We start from the raw sequence: 19,132 nt of genomic DNA, 5'->3' as shown, positions 1-19,132 counted from the left end.
TCTTCCTGATGGTAAAAGCTGCTGGGCCTCTTGACTGCAAACCACATCCTTCAGAGAATAATAAGAATAGAAACAGTTGCACAGTAAAAGCTTTCCTAGTAGCTACATATGATCTTATTTTACAATGATCTTATAGGAAAAGAACCAATGGTAACAATAAAAATGTGTTAAAATACCAAACTCAAGAGCCAGATTTACTTTATTTACAAACTACATTCATTCCAAACAAGGCCACATGATGGTATAGACAAAAACATACATATTTACATTTTAGTGTGTTAGTCCCTGTGTAATTGAATCTGTGTATTTTACAGGCATGCATGTAGATAGGTCCCGTATTATGGCCTTCAAAGTCTATTTCTGTCCCACAGATGTCTGTTTATTTACACAAACCAATACTAGCTGGCTGAAGAAGAGCGCAGACATCTCGATGTACATCCGTGCTTCATGGAAGATGAAGGGATATACGCCAATTCCCTGCTCAGAGGTTCACAATCCAGCCATTAAATTGTGAGACTGCAGGAAAACCAAATACGAGACACACCACGTACACGTGCAGGCAAACCTTTGTTTGCTACAAGTCTCGCTACACATTCAAATTATAGCTTTATGGGGTTTATAATTTCCAGTATAGCCCCTTGAAAAACTAAACCAATTTGATATGTAGTCCTGATTTGTTCTTTTAAGTGTATTAGGCTTTCAATAATAAACTGATATTCTCAGGCTTGAATTGAATTGATTCCTTCAGATGACTGTCAAATTACATTATGATTTCATGGAAACTTTTGGAAGAACTGGCAGCATATGTCACAGTAGTAAATATTAAAGGTCTCAAACACGTTTAACCATTTCCTCATACAGTCGTCATGACTTTGAGGGACCCTGAGCGGAATCTGAGGATCTTCTTTTTGAGAGCGTGGGAAGCTTTGATCTTAACGAAGGCTTTTGGCTGAGATGGGGCGTTCGCTGTGGCCTGAGGTGAAGGTGAGTTTGAGGAGGAGGTAGAAGCGAGACGTGGTGGCAGCTGCTGAGGCCACACGAGCCCCCCACTCTCGTCTGAGTCACTGGACAGCGAGCTGGAGGCTGGAGAATACACCTCACTCATGCTCGACTCCGACTCTGCAGGGACAGCAGCAGCATAGCCCTCCTCTCCCTGACAGAGAGGTGCTCTCTCCTGAAAGTCTGGGTGCCAGCGCTGGTTGTGCTGCAGCTGCTGCTGGTAGTTCTGGGTTTGGGAATAGGAACAAGCATGACCATGGCGGGATTTTCGAGGTGGTCGTTTAGCTGCTTGCCCTGTGTTGTTGTCCCCCTCGTCCTGGCTGAGCTCCAGGTTGGAACACCAGTGTCGGGGCCCACCGTGGCTGTTTCCCGCTTGGGGTCCCGGGACCTGACCTTGGTTCTGAGCAGCATCCCACCTTCCCTGGTGCCTCTCGGTAGTGCTGTATCTGCGCTCGGGCAGTACTTGCTGAGCCAGGAGGCTGTTTTCAGACTGGGATCGATTGGTTTTATTGCTTGATTTCTTTGATCTGTGTCGCTCGTTGTGGCTTTTCTTACTGGTTTTGGACTTGGAGTTTGGGTGGTCAGAAGAAATGATAACTTGGGTCAGTTTAGGTTGCTCTGGGTTGTAGTGTCTGGGGGAGCGCACAGGGGCATGGCTGGCTTGTCCAGGGATGTACTGAGCACTAGCTAAATTGTGCTTGTGATGAATAGGAGGATGTGGATATAGATGCTGGGGGGATGCAGGTTCACAACAGAGGTCAAGAGACTCAGCACCACAGTTGGGGTCCAGGGAGGGCAGAGGTGATGGTAGCCTCCCAGCAAGAGAGTGTGGTCTGGATTGGGGGTAGGGCAGAGCCAAATAACAGTCATCATCCAAAGATTGGGCCTCTCCTCCACCGGCCTCCCCCTCTTGGAGGTCACAACCCCAGGACTGCCTCTGAGGGTGTGCCAAAAGGTGAATGTGGGGCTGGAGGTGGGCGTCAGGAAGGCATTGCTCTGTGGTAAGAGAAGAAGTTCTCCTGTGTAGAGAGCCGTGTCCAGAGACACTGCAGTATGGAGAGTCAGGGCCCAGGGTGGTGCGAGGCTGACAAGGCCGTGGTGACATAGTATGACGCTGGAGGAGACTCAGGATGTAACTCTCAACCCTCAAAGCCTGCTCGTAGTCCTCCTCAGCCTGATCTTCTTCAGGCTGTTGCTGCCAGGCCTCCCATTGCCAGGAGTCCACTCCTACTCCCTCCTCAGCAATGCCCTCCAGAGGTGGGTAAGGGGCAGAGAAAGAGCGGGATAGGGTGGTGCGTGGGACCGAGACATCCAGTTCTCCATTCAGCATGAGGGGGTCTTCTAATTAAAGAAATGATTCATTATTAACACTATATACAGTAACAATAAAAAATATCAAACAATAGCGCACAATGTTGTATCTTGACTGAAAATACCTCATACACACCTCAAAGTCATTATTATTGGCTGCTTGTCTATAATAAGAGCATTTTAAGTCAGTTGAGTTAGTTTTACTCATTGGTCAACTGGTTCCATACTACTGTATATATACTCCAACTTTGGAGAACATAGAACATAGATTTATTAATTAGAACATTTCTAATTTAGTAATAAATAAAGAAGAGATGAACACATTGTGAGACTCAGGTTTTCCTCTGTGCTCTAAATTAGAATATATTGTATATTGCAAGAGCTGCTAGTCGTTCTTACCCACAGATTTTGTTCTTCCGTTTGTGTAAGTCCAGGACAATACAGTCTCTGCAGGCTCAGTGGACTCAGCTCTTCCTTTTGGTGATTGACCCTGACTTAAATGATAGATATCTAGGAAAACAGAATGAGAGGAGATGACTCTCTTTTTTTATATACCCAAAAATATGCTGCTTGATGCAGATATGATTTACCACATTTCACAAACAGACCACAAAAGGTTACCGTCATCTGGAGCATGAATGAGCATTTTGCCTTATTCACAAATACATGTTTTTTTTTTTAATGAAGATTCACCAATGTTGGGACTTGAGTTTAAGAGAGAACAAAATCTACACAACCTCAAAATGACTCTTAAGCTCATTTCAGCACTGACATTGTTATTGCATTTTATTAATTCTATAGTTGTGGAATTTTACAGGACTTCAATGACAATCCTAATTTTATCACTCATATTAAAGAAGAAAATTTGCATTATCTTACAAAACAGTACTGTTGAAATAAATAAACTCTTCACTACACTATCACATTAATTCACAGCGGATGACACCACAATGAAACATGATTTTCCACTTCCTCTTCAGCCACCTCCACAGCATCATGACGCCCTTTAGCTCAGCTAACTCAGGGCAAACCTTCTTTCTTAGATCTGAGATAACACTTTTATGCTTTTGTATTATTTTTCATCTAGTCTTATGCCCTTTTATGGGCAGTAATGGGGTGCTTTCAATTATGAGGACGATTCACCAATATAAGAACGGAGGCACGGGCAAAATCACCAATTTAAGAACACCTCATAAATCTGATGTAGATTTTTATTTGGACTTTTCCTAAGAACAAATTTCCATGCATGACAGAGCCCTGACCAAAGAAAAGGTTTATAACTGTGAAAGTACCAGAACTCTGCTGACTGTCGCTGGTGTCGCCTGTAGCTCCATCACAGCAGCCATCATTGGTGTCGAGCCTCAGCTCCTCCACCTGCTGTTCAAGCGTCTGCATCAGGCCCCACGGGGAGCTCTGAAGAGCACTCTGAAACAGAAACACACACGCACACAGTTTTCTTGCTGTCTGTGTTTGATTGCACTGTTGAGAAGTACATTTTCAGTTCACAAGGCAACAATCAGTGATTTCAACAACAAAGCAAAAAGGGTCAAACAGCCCTCACAATCAAATCTGCAGAAATATAGAAGGCAGCACAGCTGTGAATCCTTCAACACGGTTTTTTCACAGCTGCATGTCAGCTCACATTTAGTTTGACATCAGACACCTGTTAGATAAGCTCTGAAATTAGTATAGTTAAATGTTAAAGTAATTTAATAGTAATCAGTAATCAGTCTGAATCTCAGTCTTTCAGAGACATAGTGCATTCACTAGCCCCCAAACTGAACCATCACAACTAAATGCTGAACCCTAACCTAAACCTCAACAACATACCAACATCTGAAGCTTTTTTTGGACATTGTGGACACTGTATGGACACTCAAGTCTCAGTAAGAGAGGTTTTCACTTTTCACATAACAAACTGGCTGCGATACAGCACCTGAAAATGCTGCACTCCCTGAGCTCTGTACATCTGCATACCTCTGCCAATAAAACACCGCCTGTAGACATGTAGACACGTTCTATGTGCAAAAACAGCAGAGAGCCTATAACTCTAACTATTACTTAGTGAATTGCTATTATTTTTTTTACCGACAGCAACAATGATGATGCAGCACAGTCACAGCCAGAACTGCACACATAGCTTTAATTGTCAATGAACAACAAGCTGCTGTTCAAATCCAGACACTCCAAAGACATTAACATGGAAACCTTTCCCTCTACTTCTACCGTCCTTCCTATATGATGTAAATGCCTCGCAGAATTGCCAGTATGGCCGTGGCTTTGTTCTGCTCCTTAAAGGTCATACTGCCTGTTTTTCTGGACCACTTTCTATAACTGAGGCTTGGAAATAAAACCTGCTCAGTGTCTGAAACACACAGCTTGACTGGATGTTCGCTGAGTGAGACCAAGCTCTAGCTCTATATTTTTGTCCTGTAAATGAAATGCAGTCCTGCATTGCTGTTAAGGAGCCATTGACCCGAGCTAATCTACACTCCCCACACAACCTTCTAAAGATTCACATTTCTTTTTTCTGGACAAGGCTACTTATTGTCTTACTTTATAAAAGCATTACTACATCAATATGGTTTTGTGTAAGAGAAGCTTGCTTTGTCTTACTGGTGTGGGGTACGGGCTAGCTGGGAGGAGGGGAGACTATTGGAAATCAATTAATCAATTATGCTGCTGCTTCACACAATTGATTGTTTGTGGGCTCTTTGTTGCCATTTCCACAAATGAACGCGGACTCACACTGTGGAAACTATGGCGCGGGTTATCAAGTTATAATGCTGCAGAAGACAAACAAACCTTTGTGGATGAACAAATCAAACAATTTGTCATTTTGTAGAGTGGCTTTGAGCAGCTTCACGGTGTAGTAGAGATCATTTTGCAGGCTGCTATTTGGTTGCACTCTATTGTTAATGGCTCCACACTGGGTCTCTGAGACTCTGCACACTGTATCATTGCTGTTTTACTGCATCCCCTACCATGGGCGGATTGGGGGATGGGGGAGCATGCTCACCTAGCCATTAAGCTTTTACACAGCTGGTGGACAACACATCAGGACCACACTGCTCTTTTAGCAAAACAGACTGATCAGCAGGCAAATCCAGTCTTACTGATGTCACCGTGACATCCCATTCAGGCACTTGAGATTATATATGAAAAGCAGCAAGAGCCAAGACACAAATAACATCAAGATGCCGGATATAAAGAGACTTTATGTAAGTGATTTTACTTGTAAGGGTATTTGGATCTGTTGAATAGCCCTCTTACCAGTCATCAACACAAGTCTTTAGAAATGGCAGGATATAGAAATCTACAGAACAGGTCAGCGGCACAACTGAACCCTGTATAATTAAAGAAGTGCTGTGTGTCGCACCAACAGAGAAGGCTGTTGGAGGCCGGAAACACACACATGCACATGCATGACTCCCTGCTCTCAGTTCCAGTGCTTGATCACTAATCCCATCTTTCTTTAAGCAGCAGCACACACACAATTAAATTTGAATATAGTGGATGTAATTTTAGTGATAAATTCTAGTTTGAGAGACGATGAATTTGCACACCTATTTGTACATATTGTTCACTACGACAGTGGCATTCATTAGCATGTCCTAGCTTTGTCCCACGTGCACAGTAATACATAATGTATTTGGCAGCCTGGTTTGGCTGGCTGTGTATAAGGTACAGCCAGAACAATACTGAGGAAACCATCCAGCGATCCATTTGAGTGATCAGTCCCTACTGAGCAGACTAACTAATGATGTGCTGGAGTCAAAGCACACAGGGGACAAAATGCCTGACTGAGGATGAACCAGTGGATCAGAAAACACTGAACAAAACCTACAGCAGAGATCCACACACACACTTTGCATAAGGAATATACCTATAATGCAAATGATGATACACAAAGCTTCAATCAATTATTGCTCTTTGTAGTATGAGTTAAATTGAGAGAGGTTAAACATGACTTGAAGATGGATTGTAAAGCAAATGCTTCTCCACCTGTGTCACACACTGATATATTCTCCTCCGCTCTCTCAAACTCACACAGCAGGGTATCTGAGAGGGAGGTCAGAGTTTCATGCTTTCGCAGCTGCTGTCTGGCGTCCCACAGCTGTCAACACCTTGAACACCACACACTCTGTCCAGGGGAAAAGGTCTCTCTGCCCATCTGGGACCACATTCATGCTCAAGGTGACTACTGGCAGAGACAGAGACCCGTGGTCTCATGGGTCACTTGTTCCTGTGTCACACTATGAACTGTACAGTGTGGAGGCTTTAAACCATGGAAGATTAGATTGGGCACAGATGGTCACCTGATATTATAAAGTCTCAGTCCAAAACTACAATTAAAGACCTGTAGGGGCAAAAATATTCCCTGAGGAGTCACCCTTGTAATTACTCCCACGCTTGGAAAAGCAGAACTGTTAATAAACATCGACCTGGTGACGCGTTGTGCACAAAATGAAAACGGGAAAAGTGCGGCCCTGCGGGGGAAACGGGTGTCTCTGGTTCTCTGGCCTTGAAAACGTCTGTTTCTCGTCAGTCAGTCTGTCAGTCGGTCTGTCACACACTGACAGCTCCACGATTTGGATTTGAAGCCCCCTGTGTGTGGCGCGTTGGAAACACTTGACCCCGGTGCCCTCCTGTGATGGGTTTGTCACCGTTTTTTAATGAGTCTTTGTTTTCTGTCAGGATTTTAAAACCAAGCCACCATTTGAGAAGTGGAAGCATTATAAAAAAAATAAATAGAGTAAAAATAAATAGGCCACCTGTGTTTGGTTTTCTCTCAATGGGGCCTCGATCGGCATCATTAGTATTCTGTTCCATATGCGCCTTTTGTTAGGCCCCCGGCGAAGTGGAAGGAGGCAGGGAGGGAGGAGACAAGGAGGTGTGAGGAGGACGCGGCTGATTTAATTTCCTTTTCACCCTTTTTAATAAAAGCTTCCAGTTGTATCAATGTTTAGACAGTTTTCGAGCTGCACACGAGCAGCAGACAAACACAAACAAAACAGCAATAATGGAAATGGATGAGTGGCTCAGTGAAACGACTGGCGTTGTAGTGATGCTGTCACTTAAACTTTAGTCTTGATGAACCCAGTTTTTTTTTTTTTTTTTTTGTTCTCATGTTAATCCTGACATCACTGAGCCAAAGTGGAACATGTTTGAGCTGGAGCTCTCTGAGAAAAAGCAAATCTCATCCCTCATGTGGAGGAGACATACAAATATAGGCTGCGACAGAAACCTGCAAACTGAAGCAATTCATACTTTATTATCTGTAGAAGGCACAAATACGAGCTTGTTAAGTAATAAAATCTACAAAAGTCCATGATGAGGGAACAATGGGCCATTAAATTGTCAGTGTGTGCCACAAACGGAGGGCGCTCCACCCCCTGATTCCGTTACCCTGAGGCATTAATCTCAGCCTGAAGCAGAAACGCGTCGCATCCTTTGACACAGAGAGAATATTAATCAAGTTGAGGAACTTTTTTTGCAGATAGGGGTCAGCTGCACACAAAAGGAAAAGCGCAATGCAAGAGTCCATCCGAGGGCCAAGCCCGTTACAATGAGGGCTACATAATCAAAAAAGATGTCATTATATATTCAAAACTATGTTTGTGCAAGAGGTGAAGTGGGGTTCATCACGGTGTGGGGGGTGAAAACTGAGACCGACACGGTGGAGCTGCTGGAAACCAAACAAGCAGTAAAGGAAAATAAACTTCTTACCAGCTGGCGCCTCAGTGTCAAGTTTTCCTGCCCCCAGCTGCTGAAAGTCCCCAGCTCTCCTCTGGGGTGTCCCAGAGCCAGCGCCCCCAGCACCAGGCACTCCTGCCTCTGCTTGCGGAGCTCCAGCTCACACAACCCGGCCAGACTCGCCTCCAGACGCTCCTTGGTCCGACTGCGCTCCACAGTCACCGGGAACGAGAACGCACGGTGCATGGCTCCAGATTCCCAGGACGATGTGCACAATGAAGATGGATCCCCTCTTAATGTGCAGCCTACTTCGCTTTCTCTTATTAATCCAGCTTTAGGAGGGCAGACGAAGACTACAGAGGTCCATGCTGTCTGCCGTTCCTTGTGATAGTTTGGTCGCCTTGGAGCAGCATGGCTTCTCAGTCCTTCTATGCGCTTTTCAATTTCTGTTTCGCAGCTGTCAAACGCAGGCTCGGAGCTCCGCCCTCTGCGACCAGCCGGGGCGACAAAGTGGGGACTCGTCCGCCCCCTTTTGTAAATCCAGTCAGTCTTTATTGAATGCGAGAGGCTGGCGGGGTGCTGGGAGTCACGCCGTCCCATCCCCCTTGATTCATTACAGTGACGCATCGACCTCACCCATGTTTTCATTTTTGTCCTGGAAGTAATGGACAGTAAAAGACAGTAAAAGACGGGGACTTTACTGTCCTGAAACAAATCATTTATATCACCAGGTGAAAATTAAAGAAATGAATAATGTAACAATGCAACAATACTAAAACTGAACCGTGTGAAATAAGCTGTGTCCAGTAGCCTGATCCCCAGACAGAGGGTAGCAGGAGTCTCTAAGTGCTGCCAGTGGGACATCCAGAGTGTCTAGTGTTACATATGCTTAATTACTATTACTACATGATCACCTGCTCAAGTCATTAATCATCTCTGTTTCCCCTGGATGTTTTCAAGATGTAGAGGAATGTTGAACACAGCACAGCTGGAAAAATCAATAAGAGAACAAGGATCAGAGAATCAGGGTTTGTTTCCAAACCCAGGATGAATCAGGTAACAATTACATTTTTAGAGTAATTGCATCCCACAGACAGTTTTCACCTTTTTTCATCTGGTTGATTCATCATATCATAGACACTGGTAATAAATAGGAAATGTGAGACAACAGGGGGCTATGGGAACACACATGAGCTTGTGTGTGTGCAGCTCCCAAAATAACAATGCTTCATTATTCACATCCAACAATATTTGATGTGTTTTTTTATGAGTACTGTAGACTAACACATGAATATTTAATCTTACTGCCTGATGCTGTACTACATCACTGTAAAGTCCCTCTTATTGGCTCGTTAGGGACAGGAAAACTTAAAATACATCTACATGAAATAAGTAAGTAATGCATATTGTAACCGTGATTAGGCTTAAGAAATTAGTATAAATAAAGCATCACCTCCAAACGTGATTATTTGTTCAGTATTTTTTATTCATACTTCCAAACTCTACTTCACATGAACCAGAAAGCCTCTTTCATCTTCAGTCTCTATGAGGCAAAGTCATCGGCAAGTCAAAACCTACGCACAGCGCAGGTTGGATTCTCTTGTCTGTGTGCACACTGCAGATATACACAACATATACTTACAGTATATTTATCTCATGTATAAATTTCACTAAAAGTCTCTCTAGAGATCAAAACATTTTCTAAAAAAAAGAAAAAAAAAAAACAAAACAAAAAAAAAACAAAAACAAAAAGAAACATACAGTAGAATTGTTTTTGAACAGAACTACACCAGTACATTTTTATCAAGACACACTCGAAGAAGAGCATTTGCTATGAGTTCAATAAGTGGTTGTTTCCAGGAGGTCGTGTTTGATTTCTACCATGTGTTAGCCAAGGCTGTTAGTTAGTACTTTGTTGTATGGGCGGCAATAATGACTCGCTGGCTCCGTGACAGCAAGGCAAATGCCATTTAATATAGTAAATGAAGCACACAGTTCATTAGTTGTCAGTGCTGAATATGGTGGCATCAGGAACTCTCGGGCTGCCTCGGCTCCACAGCTGTGCAGCGATAGCAATCATACAATCATTCATGTAACACAGGTGACTGTGTGATCTCACTCTAGAAAAGGAAAAGTGAAATGAACAAAACAAAAATAAATAAAGGTGTTCTCCATGCATGTTTGGAACTTAGCGTGAAGTTAAATTTTTCGCTGCTAATAATGAGAAACATGCCGTTCGGACTGGAATGATGGTGGTAAAAGAAAAGTAATGTGCGTGATTGTGGAGTGATACAATTCAATTCACGTCCGGTGCCACTATAACTGTTTCACTCAGGCCTGAAGAATAAAATCAGGTTTCACTAAAACCAACTTAATCAAGCATTCACAATGTCTCCTTCAAAACAGTCAAGTTTGCATTTTTAAGACAAATAATGAAATTCAAGCATCTGAAAAATAAAAATTAAAATAAACATACACGTTGAAAGACAAACTCTTAAAGCATTTCAGTCACATTTTCATATATATAACATTTCTGTACCATCATACACAGTTGCTTCAAAACGTATTCAGGCGTCTTCACTTTTTTGCACACTGTTGTAGATTTTATTTTATTTTTACTGGCAGATCCTCTTAAGCTCTGTCAGATGGGATGGGAAGCGTCTGTGAACCGCCTCCCTCATGTTTCCTCACAGATGTACTGTCAGTCTGATGTAAGTCCCGGCTTTGGCAAAAAGTGAAAGGCTCAAAATAATTTCTGAAGCGACTTTACATGAAGATAATTTCACTCTAATCTTTTAGTGTCATCTGGATTGTGAAAGTGATTTCCATAAAACAGAAAACATTTCCAACCACTCACATTCAGGTCTTAAGGTTTCATTACTCAGTGCCGTCTTAAATGTCATGTACACACACACACACACACACACACACACACACACACACACACACACACACACACACACACACACACACACACACACACACACACACACACACACACACACACAGCAGGGATCCAATCCTGAAGCTGCTCTGCTGTTTTCAATAAGTCAGTCAGTAACGAGCCATACAGGCACACAGTAAAGATAATAAATACATTTCACTCACTTCGGCCTTGAAATGAAATATGTAAGAAGTAAGTCAATTTGGAGTCGCTCTGTTTGGGATTTACATCATCGCAATAATCGTCTTTTGTGGGCAAAAATAAAAATATTTACCAGTAACAAAGCAGTGAGATTGAAATCTTTTCTACTGAATTTGGAAGTTGTAAACCACCACAATTTAGTCGTCAAACTAACCAAAACACACCAGTGAAACTATGATCTCAGCCCTGCATTTACTTTCTACCACTTTGTACCTGAAAACGCCTTAAAGTGCTTCACTTTTTTTTTTTTTTTTACACAATATTTCTTAATATTTTGGATGTGCTTTCGCCGCTTACGTGGGTCAGCTGTAATACAGGACGCACATGATAAACACCTCATTTAAAACAAGATCATCCATGAAGGTACATTTATTTCTGCTTCTTTCTTTTGGTTCATTTTAGTTGCGTACGCTTGATTCTCATGCTTTCATCGCACCCAAGACAGACACTTGAAATGTGGAAGGGTGAATATAACTCGGGTGAAATAGGGTGTTTTGTTTTTTAAAGCAACAGTTTGACATTTTGTAAAATATGGTTATTTGCTTTCCTGTTGATAAGAAGATTGACACCACTGTCATATGTGCATGCTAAATAGGAAATTAGAGCAGGAGTTTACCTTAGTATGCAGACGGGAGAATTACTTTCTAGACCTGCTGTTTCGCTCATTTATGCTAAGCTAAGCTAAATGGTTGCTGGTCAGTAGAGCAGCATAATGGATGTTAGCTTTGCATGAAGGCTGGAAACAGGGGAACAGCTAGTAAGGCTAGCTAACTGGCTGCTAGCTGAGTGTGTCATCAATCTCCATATATAACTGTCAGCAACAAGGTAAATGCGGGTATAAAAGTCAAACTATTCCATTTTAGTAAAGACTGAACAGGCCACTAATGTGGTGACATGAACAAAGGTGTTGCTCACAGACGGCAGACGAAGAGTTAATCTCCAAAATGTTCTGTATCCGTTTGCAAGAGAGAAATAATCAAGTTCAATATCAAAAATTTTTGTCCACCACAGATTTCTTCAGCTTAGTATGTCAAAAAAGTGAGAATACTTCCAGAAATGAATCATTTTGTAAAAGTTGGTGTAACTAACCTACTGTAACCTAAAACAAAAACAAAAACAAATGCTGGATACTTCATTATGGAGCAAAATCTTCTGTTGTAAACCGTACCCTGGTGGGAGCTAACGCTAGGCAGCATCCAAACGCATTAGCATTAAAAAAAAAAGGCATAATTGGCTTCAGGAGCCCCAAAAAAAAAGCAATAAAAATAAAAAAAAAGAAAAAAGAAACACACAGGTGTGAAATGGTAAAAATGTCACACTTTACAGCACACATTTGTGCACACACACTCACACACACTCACACACACATTCACATACATACGTACACGCGCGAATATAATCGCGCAAATGCAGAATCATACTTGCACACTGGACATGTCACAGACATATCTGGCATGCATTTTTAGAAGAAAACACTTTTGTTAGAAATTCTCTCACTGCTCTAGAGCTCTGATAATTTCCTTATGTACATAAATTAACAATAAATATAGGTGATGTTTATATATTTTGAAATATATATATTAAATAATGAAATATTCTTATATATTTCAAATATATTCATAGAATTCTTTCTAGTTTTAAACATTTGTTTTTTTTAAATGAGATATACTCACAGTTTAGTAATAAAACATGTACGAACACAGATCTCCTGGCTGCAGCATCCCTTTTTCATGGGTTTCGTTAATAAGTCCTGATCAAAGTCTGGCATTTTTGTCCAGGATAATACATTCTAGTTCATTGTAAGGATGAGGAATAAAGCAATGTAAAGTAACTATCACTGCTGCATGGGTAAGTGCTCGTGTAAATTGTGTACTGTGTACATTGTAGATTCTGCTTTTAAATACAATGGTCTGACGGGGAACCAGCCCTGACAGTGACCATAAAGACATGGGTCAAACAAGGCAAGGAGCTAGCAGCTACAATACTTCTTTTCCCTTTTGGTTGTGGGATGATACTGCACCTTGATCACTTGCATGGTTATTAAAGAGACACTGCAGCGAGGACCTCTAGGGGAGGATTGGTTTGGAACAGTCGAGAGAGTGTAGAAAGCCATTGAGACTTAAAAGGACCCCCCTTTTCCTTTGACTCGATCTCTCCTTCTGTTCTTCTTTTAGTTTTGACACACATAGACTGGAACTGGACCACATTAACACTGAGGGGAGCTAGGATGTCTAAATGCATGCAGTAGTTTCCTTTCTCTCTGCCACTCTCCTTTTTGACATGGCTTACAGCAGGATGCACACGGAAATAAAGAGAGTAGAAGGAAGCAGTTATCCCACAGGTTTAGGGAAGTCGCCCAATGCCCCACAACACCTCAGTGATGGTGGGGACACCTCAGTTCCTGTGTGTGGTGTGTGTTTGTGTGTGTGTTTGTGTTTTAGTATGTATGTATGTTTCTGTGTGAATGTGATAGGGGCACTTTCTATGATTTCCTCTGCGCGTTAGAGATGACTGTTTCTCTCTTTGTTGGACCAGCTTACTGCCGGTCATGCCTCCCCCCCTCTGTCCTTTCTCTCTGTCTTGCTTCTGCTTCTTGCATCCTGGTTCATATACAAAACGGGTCCGATATTGCACAGCATGCCCTCATGGCCTTGTGGTGTTGTGTCAGTGATAGCGACTTCTCTTTTCCTCAGCTTCTGAGCTGTAGTCCCTTAAACCAATGCCTCGTTGGAGGTTTAATAAAGAGTCTTTCATCTGAAGCAGAGAAACATGAGTGAAAAACATGTTAGTTGCTAGTAAAATTATCATGAGTTAGATTATTGCACAGAACAAGCAAAAATTCCCTCATGGGCGCTGCAGAGCTGCTATTAGGCAACCATAACAGATTTTATTACTACTATTACTTTGACAGGGTTTATTCAATATTTTATTCTGCTTACTTTTCCCATATAGTTCATGTCTTCCTGCTCACAGATGCTCTCTCTCAGTTGTGGAAATATTGTTGTTTGCGTTATCGGTTATATATTGTGAAATAGCGCACTTAGCTGGGGTGGTAAAATAATTTATATGATTGACCAGCATACATAGTACTGTGTGTAGAATAGCAGCACACTAAAAGGCACCATTACTATAAAACATATAGCACAGAGTAGAGGTTTGTCTTCAGAGGTGTCTGGCTGTGTTTGACCATCAGGTTAAACATGCAATATGTCTTCCCAGCAGGCCACTTCTCAGAAAGTCGTTAAAATGTTGGGAACATCACGCACATTAATTTTGAAAAATGTCTTTCTGTGTCTGGGTACCTGGTCTAGCAGTACTACTGATGACTTGATTATCTCCCTCCACTTCTGCAGCTCGGCGTCATGGTAACGCTGCTGTGCCTCCAGGAGCTGGGCCCACTCCATCTGCGTCTGAGGCAGTTTACTGGAAAACACACAGACATAAACAACATCAGTGTGCAGACATTGGAGCATGACTGCCATTCTGAAGAACTGCCAACAAACTGTTTCAGGAGGCCCGCAGCTATTCAGGGGTAATTTAGAAGTTCAAATTTTCCCTGTCAAATGTGTTGTGTGTACATAACAGTAACAATGTGTGCATGTTTACGTCTGTCACTATAAGGTTATGTTTATGTGTTACACCCTTTTGGGTAAATATCAAAATAATTACAGCAAAACTCCATACTCCAACATTATCCATGTGCAGTGATAATGTTTATGCTTACTCAAAAGCCTCATAGGGCTAATGACCATGCTAAATCACATAAATAATAATGTTAAATCTTTTTTGTATTTAGTTTTAGTCAAAGTTGCTTCCTGGAAATTGCAATTAGTTTCTATCCCCCTTTTTGTCATTTATTTAATACTGTAGCTTTAGTTAGTATAGGTTAGGGTATAAATTATATAAACTGGTACTGAGTTTTGCGGTTGCAGGTTTGCAAAACTGGACCCGTGCGAAAGATGAGAAAGATGCTTGGACACTGAGAGAATTTGCATGTTCAAATGGATACATGCAAACGACTGGTTAAAAAAAGAAAACAACCTTTAGTGCTTTCAGATGGAAACTGTGTTCACGATTATCTTCATTCGTCACATTGTGCCATATTTTTGTTATAATTTAGTTTAAACTATTGTGTTTATTCTTAGCCATTAAATAAACATTCGTCAACAAAAACTTCAACAAAATTTTTGTTGACAAAAAGAGCAGATGGATAATAGAGAACATTGAAGGTGCATCTGCGTCTAACTATGCATATGTACCTTTCATGAAGCCGCAGTCCTTGCCAGGTAGTTAAGGACTGTGCAGAATACTCCAGCATCCACAGCTTGTAGAAGAGCATCATGTTGAGGAACACCAGCAGGACCAGGCTGAAGGACGGCAATACAGAAAGAAAGAGAGACTTAACATAAGGAATCATTCCCTCACGTTTCTGAATGTGATTAATAATTAATGAGGTGATAATGAAAACTAAATATTTCATTCAAAATATATCGGGAATACTAAATAAATAGAAGCAAGAAAAAGCATGTGAACCTTTTGGAATTTCACAATTTTCTGCATTAATTAGTAAAATGGAATCTGATCTTCATCTAAGTCAAGAGTATTAACAAATATGATGTGCCTAAAATAATAACACAACCCATACCTTGCCAAAAAAAAACCTTTAAGAGGACCTACAATCAATAATTATTGATTTAAATAAAGCTGAAAAGTGTTAGCTGAAAAGTCATGTCAAAGACTTTAGAAATTCACCAGTCTACAATTAGGCAAACAGTTTACAAATGGATACCCTGGGACTGTGGCTACTCTACTCTAGTGGGCGGCCATAGGTTCACATACTTTTATGACAATTTAATGCAGAAAACCATGAAATTCCAAAAGGTTCACATACTTTTTATTGTCACCGTATGCATATAGCTATGCTGGCTAGTTAGATAATATCTGTACCTTAGACAGATCCTATGGATAGCAATAAAACGAAAGGACAGGAGAGGAGAGAGGAGTTACACTTAGGAGAACACCAATGAGCTTATAAATACTACAAATCATGAATCAAATGACCCAGAGACATTTTAATATGCAGCATGATCGTGTTAGTATCCCTGTGTCATGTCAGCATGTGTCAAATTTGCCTTTTTGTCCTCATGGCCAGATATTCAGGTATATTGTGCACTTGTTTGTAAGCGTGTGATCAGTTGCGTACACAAAGCTGATGATGAGCAGCAGTTTGGAGACGCTGTACAGAGCAAAACCTCCGGGCAGGTGATGGTGTTCTGGACTCTGGTGTCTGGTTTGTGTGGATCCAGCCACTTGTTTGATCCTCTGAATGACTTCCTCATCTGTTGGCGTGGTAACGGGGCTGAGGGCCTCGTCCAGATGCTGGCTGCGCATGTGAGGGAGCGGCCTCTTCTTCCGCCTCACCGTGGAGTTCTTCACCACCTTCGCCTTGGGAGACAGCCGGTGGGACTCGATCAGTATCTCCTCCAGCTTGGATAGCGCCAATTCTGAGATGGAAGACGACAACTGTTACACATCTCAATAATATCTCATCTACTTTCACTTTAAGACTTTTTATGCTCACTCGTATCTAACCCAACAGTAAAGCCACCGAGTGGATTTAATGTTGTGACTGGCTGGTCTATCTTTGCCTGGTTTTGTGTGATCAGATGGTCGATGGGATTTGTTAAAGTTTACCAAGATGGCGGAAGTTCTCTTCTAGCCCACTCCAGAAGTTTTTCTCAATGAAGCCCTTTACCAGCCCCCACGGCTGCTTCCTGTAGCGCAGCTCTGTTGATACCCTGAGAAACAGACAAAATTACATCAAGGAAGAACTTTACTTTTCTTTAATTGAATTGAGGGCACAGTCAAATGCTTACATTTCTAAAAATCACACCAAAAACACGATCTGATCACGTGTTAGTTACCGTAAGCGACACTTGTTCTTGGCCACCCTGGTGAGCATGTAGCGGTTGAGAGTGTAGAAGTAATCGTGGTAGGGCACATCATGTGTAATGACCTCAGCATCGATGATGTAACACTCACTCTCCTGACTGGCTTTGTATAGAGTCTAATAAAGGAGGGGAATGTGGCACGTTCAGATCAAACAAGAAAGTTTAAATAATAAGAAACGATTCTTAAATGCTATAGTCGACTGTACCTGTGTCTCAGTGACTGTGGCTGTTTTGGGGGCCAGTGGGTTGGACAGAGAGATTGTGTACAGAATTTCTCTGGTCTGGTTCCCAGCCTCCTCCTTCTTCCATGGGTGGTAGACCACATCTAAATTTCATAATAATTAGAGAGAGAGAGAGACAATGATTAATTAATGAACATATTTTTCATCTGAACTATCTCAGATATAGAAAAGTAAGAGTTCAGCTGTGGAAGCATCAGAAGCACAGACCTGAAAATCGCCTCTGTTCCATGAAGTCACTCATGAACTGTGACTCTGTGAAAAGGATGTCATACAGCTTGTCTACACTGAAATTGTAGACCTCGTTAATGTGCTGCCTGCCGTTCAGATCCTCGTGGAAAGCCTGTACTTCTCCTTCACATTAGAGAGAGACAAAGACAAGATGACATTGTGTTTGTTTTCAACTCTTGTAGCAAGCTACTGCACATCATCGTGTTATGAAATCAGTTAAAGAACATGTTACAGATGATACATAAAAAAAAAAGGCCCGTAGATTACCTTCATCGTGTGTTTCTGAGGAGTCACTGAGCTCTGTAGGAATGTCCTCATTGTCATTGAAGTCAAGTGAGGGTGAGGGCACAGGACCACCAGGCCCACTGGCATCATTGTTCTTCTCTTCCACTATTAGTGGCACGGCAAGCAGCTCACCGTCTGGTAAGCAGTCTGCATACTCCTCTGTCGGGAGGTCAAACTGGGGGAAAGAAGAAAACACAAAATCTCATCAGAAATGCCTTGTTATTAATGTTTTAACTTAGTTTGACGTTTACTTTCTTTGTGCTGTGTGCGGGTATTTAGCAGGTAACTTACTGTGACAGGTGTATCATTGTTGCCTGGGATGGGGATGGTGCTGTTAGGGATGAGTTTCTTTTGCAGCACAGGGCTACTTTCAGGTTTGGCCTCAGCGCTGCTCTTAGACAAGTTGTCGTTGTTGATCTCGTTCTCTTCATTGGGAATCTCTTCGCTGAACCTGAAGGTACCAGACAACAATGAGACTTAAATATATTCATTTCTGACCACCCATCTGTTAACCTGCTTTCCGGTTTGCACAAATTCATATGTATGTATCCAGCATCAAACTGCAACCCTATATTGACCCCATCTTGTAAATCTTCTTCAAACATGAAGAGATAGAGCAGATAAGGATCTGTGAAGCCTTCAAACAAATGCAGTATGTGCTCTATTGCAGCTGTAGCTACTCATTAGTAGCTTTTGAGCAGTGTCCAACACAGGTGGCATACCAATACGTTTAAATTAAAAGAATTGTTACCCATCACAGTGTGAATTGGAGAAGACTGAATAATGAGTGTGTACGATTCATACGTGACTAGGGCTCAACCACGGGGGCTCTGTAATTATTTTGTGACTGAAACGCGTTTAGAGCTGTACCCATAGCAAATGATGGTGCAGTGTAACCACACTCACCCCATGGTGTTGAAATCATCATCAGGGGGAACATAGTCCTCGTCATCACTCGTTAGGCCAAGCTCATTGCCGTAACACTGATGAACAAAGTGCCACAGTTCTTTGGGGCACAGGGGCTGAAAAGGCAGGGGTGAACAAATGATACCAATAAAAATACAATATGTAGTAAAATATATATGAAAGAATAAAAGAAAGAAGGAGCCGCTTGGAGTATTCCTCTAGTATAACTACTTATGCAACCCAATGTACAGAAAAGGAATATATTCGTATATCAAGCTGTTTACCTTATCCAGCAGTGCATTCTGCCACAGTCTGAACATCATCATGTACGTCCTGTCCCTGGCTCCAAATGAGGTGAAAAAGTGCTG

At 41.8% G+C, this 19,132-nt stretch overlaps 2 protein-coding genes across 5 annotated transcripts in view; both read right to left on the bottom strand.

Moving 5' to 3' along the window:
- Nucleotides 1-181: 181 nt before the first annotated feature.
- Nucleotides 182-8,470, bottom strand: LOC113165697 (dapper homolog 3). The gene is made up of 4 exons (XM_026365395.1): nt 8,041-8,470; nt 3,603-3,735; nt 2,710-2,820; nt 182-2,340 (listed from the first exon to the last, which is right to left on the bottom strand). The coding sequence occupies exons 1-4, from the start codon at nt 8,251-8,253 to the stop codon at nt 854-856; spliced, it is 1,944 nt and encodes a 647-aa protein (XP_026221180.1). The 5' UTR covers nt 8,254-8,470; the 3' UTR covers nt 182-853.
- A 1,023-nt stretch (nt 8,471-9,493) lies between these two features.
- Nucleotides 9,494-19,132, bottom strand: part of gramd1bb (GRAM domain containing 1Bb) — a 56,612-nt gene continuing 46,973 nt past the window's right edge. For 3 of the 4 annotated variants that reach the window (XM_026340543.1, XM_026340560.1, XM_026340568.1), the window contains 13 exons: nt 19,049-19,129; nt 18,765-18,880; nt 18,150-18,309; nt 17,841-18,033; nt 17,553-17,696; nt 17,310-17,428; nt 17,077-17,219; nt 16,847-16,950; nt 16,356-16,656; nt 16,100-16,111; nt 15,412-15,519; nt 14,455-14,575; nt 9,494-13,906 (listed from right to left, as the gene is read on the bottom strand). In XM_026340543.1, coding sequence (XP_026196328.1) covers nt 13,817-13,906; nt 14,455-14,575; nt 15,412-15,519; nt 16,100-16,111; nt 16,356-16,656; nt 16,847-16,950; nt 17,077-17,219; nt 17,310-17,428; nt 17,553-17,696; nt 17,841-18,033; nt 18,150-18,309; nt 18,765-18,880; nt 19,049-19,129 — 1,692 coding nt within the window. In that variant the 3' untranslated portion in view covers nt 9,494-13,816. The remainder of the gene's footprint in view (nt 13,907-14,454; nt 14,576-15,411; nt 15,520-16,099; nt 16,112-16,355; nt 16,657-16,846; nt 16,951-17,076; nt 17,220-17,309; nt 17,429-17,552; nt 17,697-17,840; nt 18,034-18,149; nt 18,310-18,764; nt 18,881-19,048; nt 19,130-19,132) is intronic. The other variant, XM_026340552.1, reaches the window with a different exon arrangement.

The sequence above is a fragment of the Anabas testudineus genome, chromosome 13 (genome assembly GCF_900324465.2).
Source record: "Anabas testudineus chromosome 13, fAnaTes1.2, whole genome shotgun sequence".
NCBI classification, from domain to species: Eukaryota; Metazoa; Chordata; class Actinopteri; order Anabantiformes; family Anabantidae; genus Anabas; species Anabas testudineus.
This window is presented reverse-complemented; position numbering and strand designations above follow the sequence as displayed.